This window comes from Leptodactylus fuscus, chromosome 1 (genome assembly GCF_031893055.1).
Source record: "Leptodactylus fuscus isolate aLepFus1 chromosome 1, aLepFus1.hap2, whole genome shotgun sequence".
Taxonomy (NCBI): domain Eukaryota; kingdom Metazoa; phylum Chordata; class Amphibia; order Anura; family Leptodactylidae; genus Leptodactylus; species Leptodactylus fuscus.
In genome coordinates this window covers 88,506,408-88,533,138 of record NC_134265.1, presented here as the reverse complement: position 1 = coordinate 88,533,138, position 26,731 = coordinate 88,506,408, and the positions used below count along the sequence as shown (strand labels likewise).

Below are 26,731 nucleotides of genomic sequence, written 5' to 3'. Positions count from 1 at the left end.
TGTGAGTGGGCATTCCTTACCACCCAGCCATGACACTGAGGAACGTCCCCCCCCCCCCCCGTCTTGTCAGTACTCATCTATAGACGAGTACTGAGGGATGGGTGTGTTCCTCACTGCTCAGCAAAATAGCACTAAACACAGTACTGTCAGGAGGGGAATTCCCAGCTAGACTGTCAGGAACTTCCTTCTGACAGTGAAGAGCTATCGGTAACAGCAGCAATACCGGGGCACATAACAGGAAAGCCGACATTGCGCTAAATTTAGCGCACTGTCGACTTTCTGGCGGCATATAAAACGGCATGTGCTCAAGGACATGAAAGTCCTCTTTAAAGTACATTGCCTCTTATTAGTATCCAAGTCTGAACAGAATTCCAGAAGATTCCAAGGATTCCAATTATTTTCAGCTGAATTCCTTTAACTTTAGGAGTTTAACACTTAGTGACTTGCATATATAAGCACCACCAACCTGGGAATTTTCTTCTATTCTATCCTTTCCTTATTATTATTGATTTGTGTATTTAAATTTTATTAACATCAAAAATCCCCTTCAATATGCCCCATTAAGAAATAAATGTCACAGTGGGAGTTGATCCCTTTCTATGCGACAACGTAAGAGCCAGCGAGGTGGATAACATAATACTTTCTATAGCACACATATACTCATGTAGACACTGTATTTATTGGTTGCTAACCCGTGAGTGTAAAAAACATGAACAAAGAAGGAACGTGTTAAGAACACTTACACTGGATTAGAGTTCACAGGATGAAGGATTACTTGAGGTGCTCGGGGAGGGACTTCAGGCACAACATCTACAGGAAAAAAATAAAATAAGAACTCTTACAAGTGAAAACTACATACAGTAGGAAGTTTTCAACAAAGATAACTACTGACAATATATCCACCAGACCTGGCAGCATGCTCAAGACATATTTGTGTCTACTGCAAAGTATAAAAAAGCAGCACTCCAGAATCCTTAGACATCAATGTGTGAGCCATTTCAAAGACGACTTTCACCATCTCCACCAACTCTAGCTCTTTGCACTGTACACAGCACTTGGAATTTTTTTTCTAGCCCCCCACCATTCCTAAGCTATCAGTGCAGTACTTTCTGTTGCCTGATGTGCTATATGCAGTCACTGAATGAGAGAGTTACTCTCAGCTCTTCGACACCAACTAAGTAAAGGTGGACATGTTAGAGCTTAGAATTCTGCCTCTTGTCTACTTCAGTCAACTCAGGGGGCTATATCATAAAGCAATACCTGTGATCAAAGTGAATTCTGAACACAAGCATTAGCACTGGGTCTTAGTTGTGTCCCAGCAGTTATGGAGGCTTGTTTGCTTCAGTGCAGCTACCATCGTTAAAGATTCGGCAACCGCCATAATGTTGGGAAAGGATTAATTATCATATTAGGCACCAAAACACCCTTCACTGATTGCTCAGGAGTGGTGAATGGTAGATAAAAAATTCTAACTGTGGAGTGGCACCTGTTAACCGGTTAAAGACCAGGCCCAAAAGTATGTTAAAGACCAGGCCTTTTTTTTCAAAACTGACATGTGTCACTTTAAATGGCAATAACTTTGAGACGCTTTAACATAGACAAGTGATTCTGAAATTGTTTTTTCATAACACATTGTACTTCATGTCAATAGTAAATTTTGGTCGGTATGTTATGTCTTTGATTATTAAAAAATATGAAATTTGGCGAAAATTTCGAAAAAAATGCAGTTTTCAAACTTTGAAATTGCAAGTCTTCCAAATAGAGAGTCATACCAACCAAATTTTTTCATAAATCTAATTAACCATGTCTTTCATTTATGTTGCAATCAAATTTTAATCACTCTTTAAATTTTTTCAGATATTATAAGGCTTACAAGTCAAGCAGTAATTTTCCAAATTTTCAAGAATATTTCCAAAACACAATTTTCAAGGGACCAGTTCAGTTCAGAAGGGAACTTGAAAGGCCTCTGTAATAAAACCCCCCATAAGTCACCCCATTCTAAAAACTGCACTCCTGAAAGAATCCAAAACAGCAGGTAGAAAGTTTTTTAACCCTTTCAGCATTTCACAGCAATTAAAACAAAATGGAGGTCAAATTTACATTTTTCAATTTCTATCACTAATATATTCATTTAGCCCTAGAATTTACACATTTACTAAGGGTTAAAAGTGGAAATGCAACCCACATTTTGTTGCACAATTTCTTCCGAACACGACAATACCACATATGTGCTGTTACCCTAATGTACGGGCACACGGTCGCTCTCAGAATGGATGGAGCGCTAATTGGATTTTGTAGACCAGATTTTGATAAAATAGTTTGCAGGCACCATGTCCCATTTGCAGAGCTCCCAAGGTGCCAAAATAGTGGAAACCCCCAAAATGTGACCCCATTTTGGAAACTAGACCCTTCAAGGAATTTATCAAGGGGTATAGTGAGCTCTTTGACCCTACAGGTGTCTCACAGATTTTTTTACCATTGAGACGTGAAAATGAAAAATTACTTTTTTTGTAATAAAATGTTACTGTAGCCCTAAATTTTTCATCTTTACAAGGGGTTAAAGGAGAAACTGCACCCCATATTTTGTTACACAATTTCTCCCGAACACGACAATACCCCATATGTGCTGGTACCCTAATGTACGGGCACACGGTCGCTCTCAGAACAGATGGAGCGCTAATTGGATTTTGTAGGCCAGATTTTGATAAAATAGTTTGCAGGCACCATGTCCCATTTGCAGAGCTCCCAAGGTGCCAAAATAGTGGAAACCCCCAAAATGTGACCCCATTTTGGAAACTAGACCCTTCAAGGAATTTATCAAGGGGTATAGTGAGCTCTTTGACCCTACAGGTGTCTCACAGATTTTTTTACCATTGAGACGTGAAAATGAAAAATTACTTTTTTCGTAATAAAATGTTACTGTAGCCCCAAATTTTTCATCTTTACAAGGGGTTAAAGGAGAAACTGCACCCCATATTTTGTTACACAATTTCTCCCGAACACGACAATACCACATATGTGCTGTTACCCTAATGTACGGGCACACGGTCGCTCTCAGAACAGATGGAGCGCTAATTGGATTTTGTAGGCCAGATTTTGATAAAATAGTTTGCAGGCACCATGTCCCATTTGCAGAGCTCCCAAGGTGCCAAAATAGTGGAAACCCCCAAAATGTGACCCCATTTTGGAAACTAGACCCTTCAAGGAATTTATCAAGGGGTATAGTGAGCACTTTGACCCTACAGGAGTTTCACAGAATTGGCCCAGCAAATTGGAAAATTACATTTTTTGCTATAAAATGTTGCTTTAACCCAAAATTTTGCATTTCCACAAGGGGTTAAAGGAGAAAATGCACCCCACAATTTGTTACGCATTTTCCCCCAACTACAGAAATGCCCCACATGTGGCTGTAAAGTGATGTATGGGTACACTGTAAGGTCCAGAGCAGAAAGAGCGCTGTTGGGATTTTGGCGGGCAAATTTAGCTGGAATATCTTTCAGGCACCATGTTGCATTTGGAGAGCCCTTGAAGTGCCAGAACAGTGGAAACCCCCCCCCAAAATGACCCCATTTTGGAAACTAGACCCCTCAAGGAATTTATCAAGGGGTATAGTGAGCACTTTGACCCTACAGGAGTTTCACAGAATTGGCCCAGCAAATTGGAAAATGACATTTTTTGCTATAAAATGTTGTTTTAACCCCAAATTTTGCATTTCCACAAGGGGTTAAAGGAGAAATTGCACCCCACATTTTGTTACCCAATTCATCCCGAACGTGACAATACCCCATATGTGCTGGTAATCTAATGTACGAACGGATGGAGCGCTAATTGGATTTTGTAGGCCAGATTTTGCTAGAATAGTTTGCAGGCATCATGTCCCTTTTGCAGAGCCCCCAAAGTGCCAAAACAGTGGAAACCCCCAAAATATCACCCCATTTTGGAAACTAGACCCTTCAAGGAATTTATCAAGGGGTATATTGAGCACTTTGACCCTACAGTTGTTTCACAGAATTGGCCCAGCAAATGGGAAAATGACATTTTTTGCTATAAAATGTTGCTTTACCCCAAATTTAGCATTTCCACAAGGGGTTAAAGGAGAAATTGCACCCCACATTTTGTTACCCATTTTCTCCCGAACGTGACAATACCCCATATGTGCTGGTACCCAAATGTACGGGCACACGGTCGCTCTCAGAACGGATGGAGCGCTAATTGGATTTTGTAGGCCAGATTTTGCTAGAATAGTTTGCAGGCATTCAATAAGTGCTTTAGCATCTTCTTAGAGTATCCAGATTTTTTGTGAAATGTTGAAAAAGATGCAAAAAATGTAATTAGTATTTTTGTTCCCCAATGTATTCATCTAGGGGTATAATTTAGGGAATTTAGAGTTTATAACAATAGGAATTTGCAGGTTTATGCAAAAAATGTAATTAGTATTTTTGTTCCCCAATGTATTCATCTAGGGGTATAATTTAGGGAATTTAGAGTTTATAACAATAGGAATTTGCAGGTTTATGCAAAAAATGGGGCTTGGTGGCAACCACAAAATTAGAAGTGGAATATTTTCTGGGGAAGAGCTCTAATAATGAACAACAGTGTGGTATCTCTCAAAACAAGAAATACACAGGCCTGGTTGTGAGGGGCATGAGGGACAAAAGTAACGGGTATCTCTGCGTCGCCCATTTTTGGCGCAGACACAGCATTTTTTTTGCACGTTAGCTCGTGTTGTTGTGGAGGGAATTAGACTGATAAAATGCCTTTCAGTTAGTCGTTTGACATTTTCAGACTGGGGGTTCTCTATGGGGTCCTGAGGGTCAAAAAGGAGGTTGTGAATTATTTTTTCCTGGAAATCCAGATATTTGTCGGTGCCTCCCTTCTTTTTATAAAGTAAAAAGGCATTGTGAATTCCAATTTGTATTAGGTAGATGGCCACTTTTTTGTACCAGGTTTTGGTTTTCCTTTTTATCAAATAGGGCTGTAAGATTTGATCACTTAAATCCACCCCCCCCATGTGTTTGTTATACTCGGACACACTTATTGGCTTATGCTTGTCTGCTGTTGCCCCTCTTTCCCTCACTGCCACTGTTCCTGTGGGGTGTATTGTGCTCAACACATATACATCTCTCCTATCTCTGTATTTCACCGCCAACAGCTCCTCACAAGAATAAGAACAGGACTCCCCCTTTTGTATGCCCTTCCCCACTAGCTGCTGCGGAAAACCAATTCGGTTTTTGCGCATGGTTCCACATGCTCCTGTGTTTGCACAATGCAAGTGTCTAAATAGGGCCACACCTGAATAGAAGTTGTCACAATACAAGTGGTACCCTTTGTGTAGCAGGGGCTGCATTATCTCCACCACTATTTTACTACTGATGGGAAAATTTGGGGGGCATCCTGGGGAATTAATTTTTTTATCTCGTCCCTCATATATTCTGAAGGCGGCGGTGTAGCCAGAACTGCTTTCGCAAAGCTTATATAGCTTTATGCCATATCTTGCCCGTTTGGAAGGGAGATATTGGCGAAAGCTCAGTCTGCCGTGAAAACTAAGGAGGGATTCGTCCACACTGACGTTTTGCTCTGGGGTGTAATGTTGTAAAAAGGAGTGGTTCAAATAATTTATGAGGGGTCTCAGTTTGAATAACCGATCACGGTTTGGATCATTACTTGGGGGGGCCTGTGAATTATCACTGAAGTGAAGGAACCTCATTATTCGCTCATAGCGAAGCCTGGACATGACTGCCGAATATATTGGGGTTGACTGTGCGGGACTTTTTGACCAATATGATCTGATTGAGGGCTTTTTTACAATACCCATATTTAGGGTGAGGCCCCAAAATTTTTTCATTTCCACTAGATCTGTGGGTGTCCAATCTTTGGCATGGGCAGAGGAAGGTTTTTGGGTTATGTACTGGGTGGCATATAAATTCGTTTGAAGGACAATTTCATTGAGGAGGTCGTCGCTTATGAATAAACTAAAATAATTCATGTGGGTAAACTGGGAATCATCCACTGTTATGCCAGGAGATGCAGTAAATGGGTGGACTCTAGGGGCAAAAGATGGAGCAGGTGCCCACTGGAGGGAACGCACATCAATTAGTGGGAAAGTGTCACTGTGTGCTGCCGCACTGCTAGTTCCTGCACCTTCACCATCTGAAGAGTCAATGTCATCAGGGAGAACGTCCCCTGAAGACACATCGGAATTGACACTTATATTGTCATTTTCATTGTCTGCAAATGTTTCAGTGTCAGACGCATCTGATGCATCTGACCAAAGAATGGCGTATGCCTCCTCACTAGTATAAAACCTCCTCGCCATAATCGCTATACAGGGGACAGATATATATATATACCTATATGGCGGGTATATATATATATATATATATATATATATATATATATATATTTTATACGGTAGATATATATATATGTATTTAGCTAGAGAGCTGATTACTGCGAGCCCTCTTTGACACTTTGGCTGACAATGTCTGTAAAGCGCCACAGAATATGTTAGCGCTATACAGGGGACAGATATATATATATACCTATATGGCGGGTATATATATATCTATATTTTATACGGTAGATATATATATATATATATATGTATTTAGCTAGAGAGCTGATTACTGCGAGCCCTCTTTGACACTTTGGCTGACAATGTCTGTAAAGCGCCACAGAATATGTTAGCACTATACAGGGGACAGATATATATATATACCTATATGGCGGGTATATATATATATATATATATATATATATATATATATATATTTTATACAGTAGATATATATATATATATGTATTTAGCTAGAGAGCTGATTACTGCGAGCCCTCTTTGACACTTTGGCTGACAATGTCTGTAAAGCGCCACAGAATATGTTAGCGCTATACAGGGGACAGATATATATATATACCTATATGGCGGGTATATATATATATATATATATATATATATATATATATATATATTTTATACGGTAGATATATATATATGTATTTAGCTAGAGAGCTGATTACTGCGAGCCCTCTTTGACACTTTGGCTGACAATGTCTGTAAAGCGCCACAGAATACGTTAGCGCTATACAGGGGACAGATATATATATATACCTATATGGCGGGTATATATATATATATATATCTATATTTTATACGGTAGATATATATATATGTATTTAGCTAGAGAGCTGATTACTGCGAGCCCTCTGGCACAGTGGCTGTAAAGCGCCGCAGAATATGTTAGCGCTATACAGGGGACAGATATATATATATATATACCTATATGGCGGGTATATATATATAGATATATCTCCCTATCTAGATCTGATATACAGAGATATATATATATATATTTATTTTTTTATATATATATATATGATCTATGTATAAGGTGATATGGGGTGGGAATTAGGGGTTTTTGGGCAGTGGATGGGGTGATCGATGGGTTTTTGGGCAGTGGAAACAAAGTATAGTGCTTTGTGACAGCTGCTGCTCTAAAATATCGCTTCTTCTTCTCTTCTCCTCACAAAAGAAACTAAGTGTAAGAAGAAGAGGAGAAGGAGGAGACTTAGAAGCAGCCGTCACTACTGTAAATAGAACGGATCGCTGTGACTTGCTGTCACAGCGATCACATGACCGGGGACCAATCAGATCGGTCCCCGGCATGTTCACCAAGTCCCGCGCCGGTAGTGGGGGCGGGACTGTCGCCGGGGGGACGTGCGATCCCCTCTAAAATGGAGTCTAAAGACCGGCCGTATTTTTACAATCGGCCGGTCTTTAGGTACCAGGATCACTGGCCGTAATTTTACGGCCAGCGGTCCTTAACCGGTTAAAAGGTGTAAAGATCTGGTGGAAGTGGTGAAGGGTCCTCTCTAAGCAATAAATAGAGCATTCTGATGTTAATGAAATAGATGGGTATATTTTTCTATATCATATATATTTCACACATGCTGTATTCACGGTTTCAAAATAGCTCCAAGTAGGTGTTGATACATTGCTGCATTGTAATAAATTAATAAACTTCACTTTGACCACTGACTTCCCAAGTGGACTTTGTTGGAAAAGTAATGAGAGTAATTTTCTGACTGACATATATTTCTGTGCCATCCAGTGAAAGTCTCCATGTATTCCCAGTCTTATGATGACCATACACATTAACATAACATCTATGGTGTATTTGGTGTTTGGTCTATATTCATTTGGCATATGCTGATTAAATAAGAATGGGCAGGTTGAAATTCAACATGCCTGATTCATTATCAACAATGTCATCAAGGGGCCAACCAGGGCAATCTAACAGCTTATTCCCCCGCTCCCAATTGGCTGAAGACAACATTTCATATGTATTGGGAAATCAGAGGGGATAACCGTTGGTGCAGGGGCGTAACTACCGTGATAGCAGCAGTAGCAGCTGCCACAGGGCCCGGGCCATTAGGGGGCCCGGTGACAGCCGCTACCGCTGCGTTTTTTTTTTTTTGTTTTTTTTTTAAAAGTCCATTACGGGCCCCATTCACTTGCCGATCCTGGCTGGGCCGGGATCGGCAAGTGACACTGCGGGGCCCACAGAGGCTATCATTATACTCGGGGGTCTTTGCAGACCCCCGAGTATAATGATCGGCGCATCGGGAGGGGTAAGGTAACATAAAAAACAGTGTTACTTACCTCTCCGCGATCCTGCCAGGCCTCCGTCATTCGTGTCTGACGTCACATGACCCAGGCCAGCTTCCCGGGTCATGTGACGTCTGACGTCATTAAAGCTGGACAAGAGCGGACAGGACAGCCGACAGGAACAGGTAAGCAACTGTCTCTGTTCTTTTAATGGTTTTAATCCCCCGGGTCTCCGATTATTATACTATGGGGTCTTTTCAGACCCCAGAGTATAATAAATGTTTATAGGTGTCCACAGTGGGACATATGGGGACACTATGGGGGATAATACTGTGTGTGCAGGGGCACTATAGGGGTTAATACTGTGTGTACATTGGACACTATAGGGGTTAATAATACTGTGTGCATTGGACACTATAGGGGTTAATAATACTGTGTGCATTGGACACTATAGGGGTTAATACTGTGTGTGCATTGGACACTATAGGGGTTAATAATACTGTGTGTGCAGGGGACACTAGGGGTAAATACTGTGTGTGCAGGGGACACTATGGGGGATAATACTGTGTGCATTGGACACTATAGGGGTTAATACTGTGTGCATTGGACACTATAGGGGTTAATACTGTGTGTGCAGGGGACACTATTGGGGATAATACTGTGTGCAGGGCTTACTAAGGGACATAATAGAGTGCGGAGGAGGGGGTCAGTCGAGGTCTTCGGCATCGGTTTGGGGAGGGGGGGCCCCATGTCAAAAGTTCGCCACGGGGCCCCGCCATTCCTAGTTACGCCACTGCGTTGGTGGACCACCAGTGTAGATCAACATCTTCAGTCTAAAAAGGTATCAACTAAGCAAAAAACACACTGAATTTAGATATTTTATCAAGAATTAACTACAAAGGTATAAAATACATAATGCTGAAATGTTTTCAGGAAGGAATTCAAAGCAATTTCATGTGGAAAGAATCTCATTTTTGTATGAACTACTTTTGATTAAACCAGTTGTAGACCAGTGAACTCCCTGGACAGCTCCCTATGCTAGGATGGTAAATTTCTACCTTTTATATGAATTTGTACTCATCTAGAGCAATCCATTAAAGGTATAGGAAGAACACAGTGGAATATTGTATTATGTACCGTAAGTACTTTTTATTATGTCTTTCCATTTTTAAAAAAAATATACAAAAAAATATGGCCTATAACTGTACATGAATCAGTTATGAATATGGCAAAGCTTAACTACTCTATTTTATAGTATATAGTATATAACCAATCTTAATCCACAACTGTCATGACAAAAGCCATGACACAGAATTAAGTAAATATGCGCTATTAAAACAAAAGGATAATAACATTGTAGAATAAGTATCTGGAAACACATGAAACATTGTGTGAGGCTGGGGTTGCAAAGCATGGAGCCAATTCTGAATCACACAACTACACCATGGTATTAAAATATTTATCAAAAGCAACACCAAGATCAAGGATTAGTGCGAGAAACCCTGTCGATCAGCTCTAGAGGTCTCCATAAATTAACATTATTAACTCTCCCAGCAAGGTGACCAGATTTTTTTACTGAAACAATATTTACACAAGGAATATAATAATAATATTACCTGGAAATATGAACTGCTGTTTGTATTTATAGTAATGAGAACCTTGCAGCAAAGATGAGGTACATGGATGAGAAATGTTATTCGACCCTGCAAGGAAAGAAATAGTTTAAGTCACCAATATTCTTAACATCTCATTTTATAACCCTCAAGAACAAAATGGTGTTCGGGAGACTTTTAATTGTCATAAAATTGGTTTGTACTTGCTATACAAGCACAAGATAAACCTACACAACGGTAGTACCTTACATTTCATAGATTTCATATAAGTGACCTTTGATAATTTTGTATGCAATTTTTTAGCTACAGTGGGACAGTGCTGTAGTACCTGAACTCGCCACTCCAATTTGTACAGCGATTGAGTAGCGCAGCTTCGCGGTATGTAAACAACTCTTGATACTAGTGACCTGTGGGGGTCCTGGGTGTTAGACCCTTGCAGACCTAATATTGATGACCCATCCTAAGAATAGGCCATCAATGTTAGAAACCAGATACTCCCTTTAATCTATTTCTATATTACTAGGAGGGATAACATAAAGGCAGTACACAGAAGTAACATGAAAGATGCTCCAGAACAATTTCATGACGAACCTAAGAACTCACAAAACAGATATTTCTGGAAAGCTGACAGGTCCTTTTTAAAGTATACAACATTTCCTAAATGAATAGTATGTGCGAGTAAAAGAAACTTTGTAATATATCATATTTAAGAAATATGCCTTCTTCTGTAATTCCTTCTCCATTCATCAGACTGAGTTACTACTTTTTGCTACATTATGAGCCAAGAAGCTTTCCTGACTCTGCTGAATCTTCAAGATAAGTTTTTATCAGACTGCTTTCATACGGAGTAACGCTCCCCTCATTCTGACACATAAACACATGTCAGAGTGAGCACAGTAAAACAGAATCCCATTGACTTCAATGGGTTCAGTCTTACGTGCGCTACCCATTGAGTTCACGTAAGACCGAACCCATTGAAGTCAATGGGATTCTGTTTTACTGTGCTCACTTTGACACCTGTTTACGTGTCAGAATGAGCGGAGCATTACTCCGTGTGAAAGCAGCCTCTGTGCACAGAATGAGGCAATAAGTCAATTAAGTAGCGGACAGCAGCCCCCTCCTCCTCCTCTTTCCATAAAGTTCTATATGTGAGGTGAATATGGAGAGCAGAACTCTGAAGATAAAAAAGCAGCTTAATAACACTAAGTTCACACCTGTGCTTGGGTTTCCATTCTTTGTGGCCATTTGGGGACCCGAAGAACTAAACCCAATCTACTTAAAAATCCGTTACCTGCAGAAACCTGTAGACTATAATGGGGTTCACCAAGTTTCCACCCCAAAAATGCGGAGAGAAAAGCCCTGCTTGCAGGACTTTTCTCTCCGCATTTTTTAAGCGGATTCGGGGACAGAAACCCAAACAGAATCTAGGCACAGGTGTGAACCCAGCCTTAGTGGAGAAGGAAACAGATATTTGAATAAGATATATGGTATTACAAAGTTTCTTATATTGTTACCTTATAGCTAGACGTACACTTTAAGTATTTCAGAATTTAATTCTCAGTAGTACATTTACATTTAGTTCATAATTAGTTATTTTTATCTCTTAAGGTACCCTTAAAGGAGAGTTATCCAAAAAGAACTGAAGAATGGCATATCAATTAACCAGTATGGTAGGGGGTCTAGCAATTGGGACCCTCACAGATCTCTGATTGTGTCCTGATCTCCCCAGTAGCCATGTATAGAAATTAAAGGTTGGGCACATTAGTTATGGAACCCTGCAAGTAAGTGTAAGAGTACTTCTACGTTTCACTCAACACATATGAGCAATGTAAGACTACCAAAACACACATCTTTATTACAGTTATTTTATAATAAGAGACAGCTTTGGATGAATATATATTTCTCTATGGTGAATCTGTACAACAAGGAAAGATGAAAGGAATTAAGAACATGCACGCAAGGTTGGTATGTTATAACATTTTCTTTGAGTGCTGCCTTTTAGCAGGCTGTGAATAGACAGAATTTTGCATTAGGTTCAATGTAACAGGCATTATGACAAAATAATATTCAAGGTGAATGTAAGAATTTAACCCACAGAACTTACACTCATAATCTTACTTATGGAAGTGAAGTATCCATCAGATGACATTTACTTAATCACTATGAAAGCAAATTCCCACATTTAAGTCTGTACATAAAGCCTACATACTAAGTTGAACAACTTTGTTACAACAGTGTATTACTTATTTTGCATTGATCCTCAGTTGTAGACTGTTTATGCAGCATATAGTAGCTATATTTAGCTCTCTATTGGTTGCTAATGGAATCAGTCAACGCTATGTCGACAGACAACCATGGGTTCTAATGCCTCCTTGCAGTCTCCTACATCTGAGTAATGTACAGTGCTTCATTTTCATGCTATCTTTGCAGAATGCAAGCTATTAGAGAAAGCGCTGGACAAATATTAAGCTAGTAGGGAACGGTGTTTGAACTGAAAAGCCTGCAGAAGGTGAATATATCCTGTAAGTCTGAGCTTTTATTCATTTTGAAAGCAATTTTTACACTGCACAAATCTATAACAATAGACCCAAATTCCTAGATGAAATACATTAAGTAAAAGACTGGCAGGTTTTTAGAATTGGCCTCATAGTTGGGTATGCTATAATATCAATTGTTATCTGAAAAATATATCAATTTAATGGATATTATGAAATATGAAGTGCTTTATGAACTGCAGTGTAAAGGAAATTTGCCACTATGTTTAACCTCCATGAGCTGCGGTAATGGCTGGATAGGTGAAAAAGATGCTGATTCCGAATATCTGATCTTAATCTTGGTACTTACTGGAATATCAACAGAATCTGCTTGCAAAGGCAATTGGGAGTCCTCTCCATTATGTCCAAGTTTAGGAGCACAAAGTGTGTATTAGCACACATATGCCACACACAACATTGTTCAGACTGACTGTAGGCAAAGGCCAGTGAGATAAAAATGAAATATTTGGAATCAAAGTTTTTTCACCTATCCAGCTATTACAGTGGTTTTATAGAGGAGGAAGGCTTTCTATGGCCTGGACACACAGTCGCGAAAACTATGCTTATGTCTATGGGGACTTGGAAAAGAACAGACCCCTATGTCATTATTGGTAAATTTCAGCATTAAGAGTTTTAGTTTTTCCCTCATCATACCCAGCACCGCACCTCACATGAGGCGACCTGAAGCGACCGCTGCAGGCGGCGCTATGCCAGGGCCCCAGGGAGGGCAGCATTTTTGCTTACCTAAGCCAGTCCAGGACAAGCTGTCCTGGACTGGCTTAGCACCGAGCGGTGGATTGGGGAGGCCGCTGGAGCAGTGCTGCTCCAGCGGCCTTCCCTCACGCTCAGGCAGAGAGCAGGTCCTCTCCCTGCCTGCTCTCTGCCTGCGAACGCCGCTAAGCCCCTCCCCCTATGCTTCGCCCCGCCCCCTCCTCCCGGGGGGGTGCTTTCTGTCTGTCGTTTGCCTCGGGCGGCGAAAAGGGCAGCTTCACCCCTGATCATACCAGAATACACATCATAACAGAATATGCAATGGAAGTTCTGAACAGAGCCTCCAGCACAAATCTGAACTGAGTCTTACTCACATGTACACATTTAGCGCACATGTGAAGTCCATGATACTCACAGACAGCCCTCCACCCTGCTCATTTGTGGATTGTTTGCAGTCCATGGTTGATCCAATTCTCACAACTGCTAAAAACATATTAATTTTCATTTCCTATACTTTGTCTCTGGATTCATTAAAAAAATGGATGACGCAAAGATGCCAATTTTTTTTCACTGACGCACAGATTTGCATCAATGGGATACGATCCACCCACATCACTGAAAAAAGACTAACATACTGATTTTTTTTCACATATCCATGAAAGAAAATGGATGTGTGATTTAATAGGTTGAAATGAGTGGATACGTGTGCCGTACGTGAAAAATGCAGGTGGCATATGTATGTGGAATGCAAACTTGTAAATATGGCCTAAGCTGCACACATTTAAGATCTTACCAGGTATCTTGAAAAGGAAAACTCAACGTACAGAAATCCCAATAATTTATATATATGATTATTATGATATGATTATTGGAATAAGAATAATTGTAATGTCTTAACAGTAGTAAAAGTAATAATAATAATAATAATATAATTTCTAAAACTAACCACATTTTGGAACATTTGGAAATATAAATAAATAAATTCAAAGGCAGATAACTAATAGTAACTAATATTTCATCCTTACAGCATGTCACCGAAAATGTACTGACTAGTAAGATGATGGTATTAGGGGTTCTTTGGTTAAAAGTAAAACAAAAACATTGAAGTCCAATACAAGAGCCTGTAGAGTTTAGCAGTGTAGCAATTTTTATATGTGTACATTCATACACGCTGGGCTATAAGATGGGATACATGTATCGGTAACTATGTGGGTATTATGGCCATAAAGTTACCTGTAATGGTATGCTTGTATAAACAGCCCCCATTAGTGCTCCAGTTTATGTGTAACACAGTCTATTGATATTTACTGAAACCAACAGAATCCCCTTATATATAGCAAATATAACCTTTCCTGTGTCAGTAATGTAGCACAGAATTAGGTTGGGAAGCTTTTTGCTTGTCCCAGGTGGATATTGGTACCTGGTAAGTTGAACGGCTTCTGCTGGCGGGTGCATTGTGGGGATGGGTGAAGAGGAGAGGGTGGGGTGGCGCTGGGGGGAAGCGGAGGAGCAGGTGAGGACGGTGTGGAGGATGTCGTAGAGGAAGGGTTGCTGCTGGAATCTGGCTGGTAGGGCACTGGAATGTGGTCCTGGGAAAACAAAAGAGATAACACATTGGGAAGCGGGTGAGAGGAGAGCAGACGCACTGTGACACAACTGGACAAACTTTTAACTTCATCACCTTAATGTAATAATATGTAGAAGTAAAGTTGGCAATGTAGTCGTAACCACTGTACTGTAATAAACGCACAGAAGAAAGCCATTGTAGATTGTTGATATTTTCTGCTCTGTATACACTTGCCTCAGTATATAGTGGGGTTGACCAACACTAGTTCCACTCAAATCCTGGAAATTAAGATGAACTTGTGAATACCTTTAATATCCCAGATTCCAATTTTTACACCCACAGGAATAGTGAAGATGAGATAAACTAAAACTACGGCCCCATGTTTGGAACACTCACTTTTTTGTTGCAGATTCTGCTAGTTTTAGTTAGTAGTAGTATGGGAAAGTACAAAGGGTGTGAGGAAAAATGAAGGAAGCTTTTATACTTCATCCTTCTGCTCAACCCACTCCTGGCTAAAAAAAAAAAAAACACACACAACAAAATCGGCAACAAAATAAGCAACTTTTCCGCAAAGTGGGGCCTTAGCCTAATAATACTTCTATTTTATTTGCAGGCCCTTATTCCCAAGACTGTTACATTTTTCAGTGACCTGACCCAACTTTTCAGTCCATTTTTTGTCCTTCTTTGCATGATGTGTGATGGTCCTTTTTTAAAACCTATGAAAATCTTTGGGTGTATTTACATGTCTATTTTTGTATCCTTCAAAATGGCCAAATATAAAGCTTTTTCCATATTTGACAGATATGTAAAACGGACTTTCAAATAATCAGATATGTGAATAAACATATGCACAGCCATTGTTATTAAAATGTCCATAAGGCCTTACACTGAGGTGGTACAGAATACTGAAGTCTCACCTGAATTTCTGGGGCTTGAGTGGATATTTTTTAATAAGTGTCAAGATGCTGCCAATGACATGAAAGGAAACCCATAATTCACACAAAATACAGCACCTACATGTGCTAGGAACAGGTGATGCCAATGTCAGTTTTTAGTAAACTGGTGAAATTCATTGTCAGAAACATTAACCTCGCCACAACATAACCCAATTGTTCTGCAAATGATATCTAATAAGTCTGGCTGTAAAGGTAAAAGCTGATTGTTTCCCATCGCTTGGACTCATTTTTCATGTCCCACACATTTTCTCAGTTTTAGCAGTCCTCCTCCTCACCAGTGTTTGTTTGTTTTGTTATTATCTTATTTTATTTATATGTAAAGACACAATGACTAAAATCCCTCCATACCATCTGGGAAGAGGCTGGAAGCAGATGGCTCCGCAGCCATCCAGTCAGTTCTACAAAGAAACAAGTGAACATTGTGCCCTCAGCATAACCCCTCTGTCCCTCGCCCACTCCTGTAGTAATTCAAGCACGCTTCCCCCTCTGATCCTCAGTACATTCATTAAGAATCATGGGACATTCATCAATGAGTGGCCTCATAACAGTAATAGGATCTTTAACAAGCAATCATTCCATATTACCTTTTATAACATCAAAACTTTGATAACATATACAAGATATATTCTTATAATAAACTTTGTTTTCTGAGCAATCATTAGAGTGTAAGCTCTATGGTAAGAAAGCATTTGCTGCAGAATATACCACCTACCTTCCATGCATCACAACATACAGCACTGCCGTTTCTATTATAGGCACACTATATTTCAAGGACAATGAGTAAATGATCTTTACAGGGCGAGTTATTAAGGCATTCCTCTTTTTTTCATGTAAATGCATTAGTTCTGTTCTATATATATAAAGCCATTTGTTCTGAAAATAAAATAAGGCATAGCGCCTTTGGAAATATGTCATTGTCTATATTCTGTACAGATGAATTGTCAGTGATGGCCGGGAAACATACATGTCTGAGCGGTAAAACTAGAAAATATGTAATAATTGCAGATAAAATTGCTATTTTGATCTCCATTTCAAATGTCCAAGTTATTTCTGGTCCGTCTGCTCAGAGTAAGTTTAGTGTTATGTTTATCCCAAACGCTTCACCATTTTATTATATTTTATTGCTTAAACTGTTTGCTTGGGGCACTTCTTTCTCTGCAAATGTTGCGGCCAATGATATAATGTTCTTACAAGATATTGGATGCAAACTGTTAAAATACTCTCTTCCATAAAAAGTATTTCTTCTAATAAATAGAACGTCTTAAATAGATCGCTTTTTATGGCTCGATCCAAACTACATGAAAGGAAATGGTTAAAATTATACTTTAAGCTATTAAAACATACTTCTATGAGCTCAGGCTTCCATCACAACCCCTCACCTTAAACTTGGGAGTCTGGCAGAACCTCTGTCAGGTTAGTAGAATGTGGGACAGAACTGCATCCCAAATTGTTTCCCTGGGGAGAGGTCTCCAGTCTCTATACCCTGTACTGGTCCTGAGTGCCTCCATATATCTCTTTCCCCATAGCTTGCCCCTACTACTCCATACATCCTGCTCACGCCCTACACCTTTCAACTAAAACCTACATCTTCATCAGGGGTAATTTCTGGTTGCAAGGGCCCATTTTAGCTTTATATAATGCCTGGCAGCATATTTTCATTATGGCAAGACCGCCATGACATCCGCGCAGAGGACACTGATCTTTATGCTCATAGCTCCTCCCTCTGTTCATCCATGTTACTACAGACGCCCAGTGGGGTTGTAAGGCATCATGTTTATCCCAAACATTTCACCATCTTATTATATTTTAGTCGTTGTTGAAGTGGATAAAACACTGTTTTTGTGCCTCCTGATCAAAGCCTCGGTTGCCATTAGATTTTTTTCTAATATGCTAATTAGCTGATTGATATAACGAGGGCTTCAGCATTGTTCTCATCATTCCAAAGAGCTATACTTTCCAATGCCCAGGGCAGGAAGACCTCTCTTGTTTCCTGTTATAGCAGACAGGTACACTGCCTGGCCTTGTCCATCATAGCAGGGACGTAGCTCTTAGTTGAGATAAGAGCAATGTTGACACCCTGAATGCAGCAAATTATTAGAATACATCTCAGCAACAGAAACACCTAACCAGATGCTCCTTATTTTGCACAGCTGTACATTGCAGCCTAATGTTAATTTCTTGTCCGTACCAGATTTGATCTTTAATATTATACATAGTAATTTACATATATTTGTGCTAGCAATATATTTATTGTATATATCATTCAAAGAGATGCAAAAGTAAATCTGCTGGAGCCAGTAGTCCAAAGAGACAACGCTCTACAATAACCAGCAATACCTCTGAAGGCAAAGGGAAGTTCAATGCTTCCGATCAAGAAGTCCGCATGACTTAGATCTTACATTATAAATGAGAAGAACATGCTGTAATTGCAATGACTGGCATAAAACAAATCAATGTAATGCAATCAGGTCTGTGTTTCCTGTTATCTGTTGTGTGGTGTAGATGTGCGTATTTATCATTTGTCCCTGACTCTATTCATCTGTACAAATGCATTATCATCCATGCCAGGCCTGTTAATTCTCCGCTATGTATATCCATATGTCTTGGCTATTGATACTGACAACATAAATAAATGTGATTTGATGAAGATAGCTTCCTACATTCAGCTTCTTCATTACAATCCTCCAACTAAACCAGAACTAGATGATTGTATCCTGGTAGTAAATAGTGAAATACGTATGTCGCTTGTTGTAAACCAGACACCAGGTCTTAAAATAAAGAGTGAATTTCACCGCACTTATATACACAACACATATGGTCTGTCGTCTTCACTAACATTCGTACAGGATACCCCTCTGGACTGGTCATCTCCTGTACCTTATCTAAGTTGGACAGATGATAATCAGGTAAACTACATATTGAGTTATAATGTCTTACCTTGTTAATTTTGTTGGTTTTAGGAAGGGTTTGGCTAACATGGAGGTCTGAGTACCGTGGAGGTTTTCGTAAAGGATTGTTGATATCACATGGAACGGATTCAGTCCTAACTAGTCGTGCTGAAAGTGAAATGTATCAATTGTTAGTGCGAAGATACTTTAGGTAGTTATTATTGGTTTTATACTTTAGAAGTAGCAATACATTATACTTGCTGAATATTCCCCATTTAGACACAGCATCACATATTCTACATCTACAAGCTACTGTAAGCTACCAACAGGGGCTACAGTGGTTCTCTGAGACTAACAAAATTTATTTAAGGGACAATGCTAAGATTTCATCTATTCAGTATACTCAATGTAGTGCCTTGGTTCCCAAGCGCATATCTCAAGATCTATGGCGACATGTGCATGGCGATTTGTTCAGAAGACTACACTGGGTTGTATGTAGGCATTTCACATACTCCATGTAAGTGAATACAGGAGTGTCATATAAATTACAACAAAAACTGTACAATTATTATAAATAAACAAAATGCAAGAACTTGCAGCCTGATCTCATGGTCAAATGTCATCATGATTATTTTTTTATTACTATTTAAGAGCACTTATAATGGTAAATCACCTTCTATAATGCTGGTTACACATATAAAACAATACTTGAATCTGAGCACTTGAGTCAGAACAATATATTAAATATTAAAATAAATTATTCATTATCTATTCATTATTAAAACCTGTAATTATGGGATTAAAACACATTTCACAGAGTGAGTACATTTGTTGCCTTTAGTAATGATACCTTCCCCAACACTCCAGTTCCTAGACAGCAAGTCTGATAAACTAGGGTCAGATAAACGAAGGTAGCTAATCAAATATTGCAAAATCTATGTGTGTAGGATAATACACAGGAGGCTATTCACATCCAGGGGTATTTGTAATAAATACATCCACCAATCCAGGGAATAAATGTACTCTTACTACTCCAAGGCATAAATAGGGGTGTAAACACGTTTTACACTCACAGCAAAGTGGATGGGATTCCAGTGAATACCACCCCCACTCTTTGGTAAGATATGTGAAACAGAGATGCTACAATTTCCAAAACTGTCACTGTTTGGAACTTGCAGCATGTCAATTACACCTAAGGAAACGCCAGCGGTTTCCCTGTAGGTATAATGGAAGCAGAAAGTCCACAGAAGAAACCTCTATGAACCTTCTGTGAAAAGGGCTGCGGAATAAACAAAGTAGGAAACCTACATTTTCTGGGGTCACTATAGCAGCACAAAGTTCATTGAATTCGCCTATTTTAAGCCTCTTGCACACAAACTTATTTTTTATCCACAACTGCAGGTGAGCTATTGCAGATAAAACTATGGACACATACAATTCAACAGGCCCATACACATAGCCGTAGTTTTTGTGGTTGTGTGTCCAGGTTGAATTGAAAAGCCACAAATTCTGGGGCAGGTCCTATACCTCTCCGTAATTGCGACTCTGTCAATTCACTTGAATGTATAGGTCAGTGAAAGCCATGAATGACACATGGACACCGTTTTTACTGACCCGGAGACGGCAAATAGTCATGTGCACAAGGCCTTACGCTAGGTTCACACCTGCGTTCAGCTGTCCGTTCTGTGGTTTCCGTCTTCTGCATGCCAGAAGACAGAAAGCACAGACCGGGTCCGGCCGTGAGCGACGGTGAGCGTTTTATGCTCTCCGCCGCGAAACCGTTTTTTTTAATCCGGACACAGAGTACTGCATGTCCGACTCTGTGTCCGGATTATAAAACCCGGTTTCGCGGCAGAAAGCATAAAACGCTCACCGCCGCTCACGGCCGGACATCTCTCTCACCCATTCAAATGAATGGGTGAGAGAGAATCCTGCAGGTTTCCGTCTCCTGCTCTGTTTTATGCAGGAAACGGAAACCTCAAGTACGGAGTGCTGGGCGCAGATGTGAATGAGCCCTTACTAAGGTTATCTAAACAATAACTTGCAGAATTCAATGACAATCTTGAGTCGTCATTGTGCCGATATTTCACAACTGATATTTCTGTAGCAATAGGATACAAACCTCCTCGATGTATAATTAATAAATGACATGGAGGGGCCTCTTTGGTGCATTTGTTGTGGCACTTTAGTCTAAAAAGAAAAGATAGACATAATGAACTAGTTAATATAAAGGGTAATACGTAAGTGAACACAACAGCAAATTACAGTAAGATTAGTCAATAGGGCAGTTGGAGACCCATTGTTACCACTTTGCATATTCAGGATTATAAACAAAACCTCCATAACCAACTCCCCAACTGTGAGGGGAGGTGGAATAAAAAAGTGAAGAACTTGCTCGTATGAACGGGTAAAATCAGAACAATAATGAAAGCTTAATTGTGGCGCCCAATTTAGAAGTGAAGAACAGATTACAGAATTCACTTGTCATTTCATAAATCAGTCAATTCAAAGGTTTGTTTCATGTGCAAAGTTTTACTTAAATGTTTTGTTAAAAATACAATATACACGTCACGATACATCAAATTTCCAGTTTCTATAACTGCATTTATGAAATGTGTTACAGCTTTTTTTCTGGTAAAAAAATTGCTGAGAAAAGGGGAGTGCTATTCGAAACGGCAGTTTCGAATAGTGTTCACTCATTTCTAATTATCATCTTTTCTTTCAATTGCCATTCCAATGACGGGACCCCAGTCCTCTCCATCCGTCTTCAGTTTCAATGCTCCAGTGAAGATGTCAGTATACCCCCAAGTGGCGCTGGAGCCAATCACTGTCACAGGGGCATACAATCAAAAATGATTGTATGCCCCTGTGACAACGGGGTGAGGAAGGAGAGAGTAACACTTATTTTTTTTTATTTTACACCCTGCCCTGCCCTCAGTTTTTTTTGGGAAAAACCCTTTATTTTTAGAGTTCCTTCAATGTTGACATGGCAGACTACCACACATGACCACTGAAGCTTGTGACCGGCTGCCACTATCACACGAGGAGAGACTGACATTATCCATGTAGAGCTAGAATGGAAAAAAATAACATCAATGAGGACCAGGGAGCTGCAGCTGGTATATTGGGACAAGAACAGGCGAGCGTGTCATCTTTTCTTTTTATTTCAACTCTCCTCCTCTGCAAATTTTTTTGTTTAGCTACAAAACCCCTTTAAAGCACTCTTACTTGACCATGCCGATGCCTGCTTCCTAGAGAATGAATGGATCAGCAGTATCTATGCCTTTATTCAGGTGGGAGAATGGAAGCCCAAAGTATTAATTTGAGACGCTATACTGAGAGACATTTCTGAGATGATGCACTTATTCTGTTTTTAATTCAACAGCAGATAAAATCTTCCTTTTAAGAATTTACAACAATGAAACGGTATTATACACAGTGGTTAATGTGGAAGTAAAGAAAGACACCTTCTGGAGCAATACAGTACAGTCTATTCAATAATGCAAAGCTATCACTCTCAGGAGCAAATAAAGTCAGAAGGATTAGTAGAAGCAGACATTGCCCTCTAAGAGAAGGACACTTAGGAGGATAGAGATTATTTGAGAAATAAAGGCATTTTGCAATATAAATTATGTAGTAACAAAGCCCCAGGTAATCCCTATAGCCAATGAACTCACATATAAATGTAAAAAAAGACCATTCATCTGCTGTCATCTGGCAATACACAACCTTCAGCTCTGCATGTACATACACTGCTCTATAGGTAAGGTGTGCAGATGACAAATACTTATTGTTATTGGTCTTGGTCGATACAGAAGGTGATGGTACAAGGACAACCGGTGTGTGCACAAAGTGGAAGTATTACTGCTTTGTTATAAATAGCCACCTCTTGCCTTAAAATATATAGTCACAGGGACATAACTTGTCCAGGTACAGGAGTCACACTTACACTCAGGAGCCTTAGGCCCAGTTCACATCTGCGTTCAGTATTACGTTTGGGGTCTGTGTGGTTTCTGCACGAATCACGTGAAGAGAAAAGTACTGCAAGCCAGCGGAAACCACACGGACCCCATTAAGGGGTCCGTGCGGTTTCTTTAGCTAACTGCTTTTTAACACGAATAGGTTTCCGTTTGGGGGATCCTCAAGCAGACTCCCCGAACAGAATACCGAACGCAGCTGTGAACTGGGCCTAAGGTGCCTATAAGGTGTCTCTTTGCAGTATGATAACACCAGTACTATAAAGAATACATTATTGCTGGAAGGGCCTGGTACAGATTTTGCACTGGGGCTCAGAAATTTCATGTTATGGCTCTGCACCTCCTATTATAGAACAACTTTTCATACATGAATAGCTTAAGGGAACATCTAGTAAGAAATGTTCCCATACGTTATTGGTCAACTGCAGATGTTTCCACTCTTACCTCAGCTTGAATTGGGCTTAAGAGAGAATTGGGGAAAAATATAAAAATATGTCAGGGTACTATCCCTAATAGATGCCGTCATACTCTTAGTAAGATGCAGGAGTTTATTTTGCTATAGGGATATGATGGTAAAAAAACAAGATGGCGATCAGTACTATTCTTTGTGTAAAACAGGTCCTAGAATGTTATTAGGATGAATCCCTGCTGCTGGCAACGGAGATGGACTTTGTCTTTCAGGCAGTGTAGGTTGTGTTTCTGACTGTGAAGCAGCTGACAAGAGAGGTTGCGCTCCTCTACTCCATTTTTGTTCCTAATTCCTAGAGAACCCCAATGAAGACTCCAATTTTCATTAAACAAATTAAATACAATACTGTAACATGCTAGCAAAACCCTTGACAGACTGCATATAGACACACATAAGACACCTTGTGATAGAATATCGCAACCTCTTACATTTTTTTCCCCAAACATCTGGCTATCTCATCCCACACATCTTGGACTAACCTGCGATTGTATACTGAAATTGGCGGAGCGAAAAATACTGCTTGCAGGGATTTTCTGTCTGTTGTTTTAAGCAAAATTTGCTTTATAATACATTATTTTTTTACAAAAATATTATAGAATTTATTCAATTAAAAAGCAAATGTTACTAGTGTATTTGATCACATATGCCAAGGCCTACATATAACAAAGGTATAAAAAAGCAAAAAGAAAAAGAGGAGGACAGATGGCTATCATAAATATAGACTGTGGAAAAGTACTGCATTACAAGTAATAAATAGTTGAATACAGCTACTTTTTCTACAACATGTGTTAGTTCCTAATATAATGGTAGCAGAACTTGAATAGCGTCATGAAGGTGCTATATATAAACAGGCTTTATTGCACAGAGGACCATGCCATTCACTAACTCTTCAAGTCTATATATCTGATTCTAAAAAGTTTCCACCAGTTTCTGATCACTACATATGTTAGAAAAAATTATTTCCAAAATTTATCTTAAAACTAGATATGCCAAATTGTGCTAAGATTCAGCTTAGATGCCCCAATGATTATTCATACAAATTCTCAGGGTGTACTGTATATACAGTATATGGATAAAACTGCTGGGAAACCTCTCGTGATCAATTGAGGAGTTTCAATCATTCCCATAGGTGTATAATATCCAGCACCTAGCCATACAGTCTGCCTTTATAGACATATGTGAAAGAATGGCACGTTCAAATGTGGAGGGGCATTATGTATAGACAATGCCAATAGAGATGAGTGAACACTGTTCGGATTAGCTGATCCGAACAGCACGCACCCATAGAAATGAATGGAAGCACCTGTGACGCTGACTTTGCCGGCGGCTGATCCGAACAGTGTTCGCTCATCTCTAGATGCCAACATTCCAATGACTCAATAACTACAGAGTTATGGCATCAGCACACTAACTGTATTGGGAACTTCATAGCTTGGGTTTCCATGGCCAACCAGAGCTGCATGCAAGTCTTATACTGCCAAGCACAATGCCAAGCATTGGATGGAGTGGTGTACAGCATGCCCCCATTGGACCCTGTAATAGTGAAACATGTTCTGTGGATTAGCAAATCATGGCTTCTTTACCTTGTGGTCTGATACACAAAACTGGGTTTTGACAACTACCAGGGAAACATTACTTACTTGACTGTACTGTGACAACTATAAAGTTTGGTGAGGGGATAATGCTATGGGGTTGTTCATCATACTAAGGTCTTTTGGACAACTGTATTCTTCCAACTTTGGAGGAACTCTAGTTCTGGGAAAGCCCTTCTCTGTTCTAAAATTACCAAGTCAAAAAGGCATGGATGGGTGACCCGCAAAGAGCCCTGCCCTCAGACAGACTGAACACTTTTGGGATAAACTAGAGTGGAGATTTTTAGCCAGGGCCTCTTGTCCAACATCAGTTTCTGTCCTCACAAATACTCTTATGGATAAATGAGCAAAAAAAATCCCTCCCCCCCACTCCAAAATCTTGTAGAAAGCCTCACAGAAGAGTGGAAACTGTTTTAACTACAAAGGGGGAGCAACCTCATATTAATTTCTGTGGATTTAGAATGGGATGTCAAAAGTTCCTGTAGGTGAATGTGTGGGTGTTCCCATACTCTTATCTATGTAGTGTCTCCCAGTCCTTCATAGTTTCCTAACCTGAGGAACAAATTGGTCCATAAAATATTTAAAATAACATCCAAAATGGTATTTTTATTTTCCTTATGGAGTTTTTGTTCATACTGAGATTGTATATATCATTTTACTATTTCCATTTGATGGTGAAATAGCCCAGGCAGTACTTACCACGCTACTAAGTTTGGATGAGGTTTTTTTGCCCATCCCTTAGTAAATATGACTGTGCTGTAGTTTGGGCAGTATATGTGATCAAATACCTATCGTTTTCAAGATTGATTTTATACTCGTTTTCATTTTTATGCTGGAAATTGAGTTCCCTCTATTATAGTCACAGCCGCTGAGAACTTTGTGAAGGTTATTTCCAAATACAAAACAGAGTCAAGCATCTGACTGATGTCTCTGCAGTTCATAGTGAAAAAAGACCTGTTATTTAGTGGTGTGCTCCTGACTGTTCTTGGCCATTAGATTTATTTGTTAAATCTAAAGTGTGAAGGTGAAAATAAAAGGCACAAGGAAGACATAACAGGCCACACAGGGTTATGGTGGCTAGGCTGTGCCGCTTGTTGTGGACTGTCTGTGTGCATTCATAATAAACAGCCATATATATTAACCCCTTCCTGTCACAGCCATTTTTCCATATTTTTGGATTTTCAAATATAGTTTCTTTACTCCCCTCCTTCCAAAAGCCATGACTATTTTATATTTTCCATTCACAGGGCAGTATGAGGGATTATTTTTTGTGCGATAAACTGTACTTCGTAACAGTACCGTTTAATATTCCATATGATGTACCGTATTTTTCGGACTATAAGACGCACCTAGGTTTTAGAGGAGGAAAATAGGGAAAAAAAATTTTGAAGCAAAAACTGGTAAAATATTTAATATATGGGAGTTGTAGTTTTGCAACAGCTGCAAGGCCACATTGACAGGTGACCCTGCAGCTGTACGGGGATGCATAGAGCGTTTTTTTTGCGGGGCCAGCTGTACTTTTTAGTTATACCATTTTGGGGGATATCTATTGCTTAGATCACCTTGTATTGAAAAAAAAACAGGAGGTGATTTAGAACTTTTATTTATTTCATATTTTTAAAGCTTTTTTTTTTTTTACTATTTTATTCCCCCCCGGGGGCTTGAACCTGCGGTCACTTGATCGCAAGTCCCATAGACGGCAATACAACTGTATTGCCGTCTATGGGACATTCTGTCTATTAGTATTACGGCTGGTCATAGACCCAGCCGCAATACTAATATATAGCAGTGACAGGCCTGGGAGCCTCATTAGGCTCCC

At 39.7% G+C, this 26,731-nt stretch overlaps 1 protein-coding gene across 2 annotated transcripts in view; it reads right to left on the bottom strand.

The window, feature by feature from the left end:
- The window catches only part of KSR2 (kinase suppressor of ras 2), a 360,999-nt gene that overhangs the window by 87,356 nt on the left and 246,912 nt on the right, over positions 1-26,731 (bottom strand). For both annotated transcript variants that reach the window (XM_075273321.1, XM_075273328.1), the window contains exons 8-12: positions 20,997-21,064; positions 18,924-19,042; positions 14,884-15,052; positions 10,222-10,308; positions 744-810 (exon numbers count right to left, since the gene is read on the bottom strand). In XM_075273321.1, the coding sequence (XP_075129422.1) occupies positions 744-810; positions 10,222-10,308; positions 14,884-15,052; positions 18,924-19,042; positions 20,997-21,064 (510 nt within the window). The remainder of the gene's footprint in view (positions 1-743; positions 811-10,221; positions 10,309-14,883; positions 15,053-18,923; positions 19,043-20,996; positions 21,065-26,731) is intronic.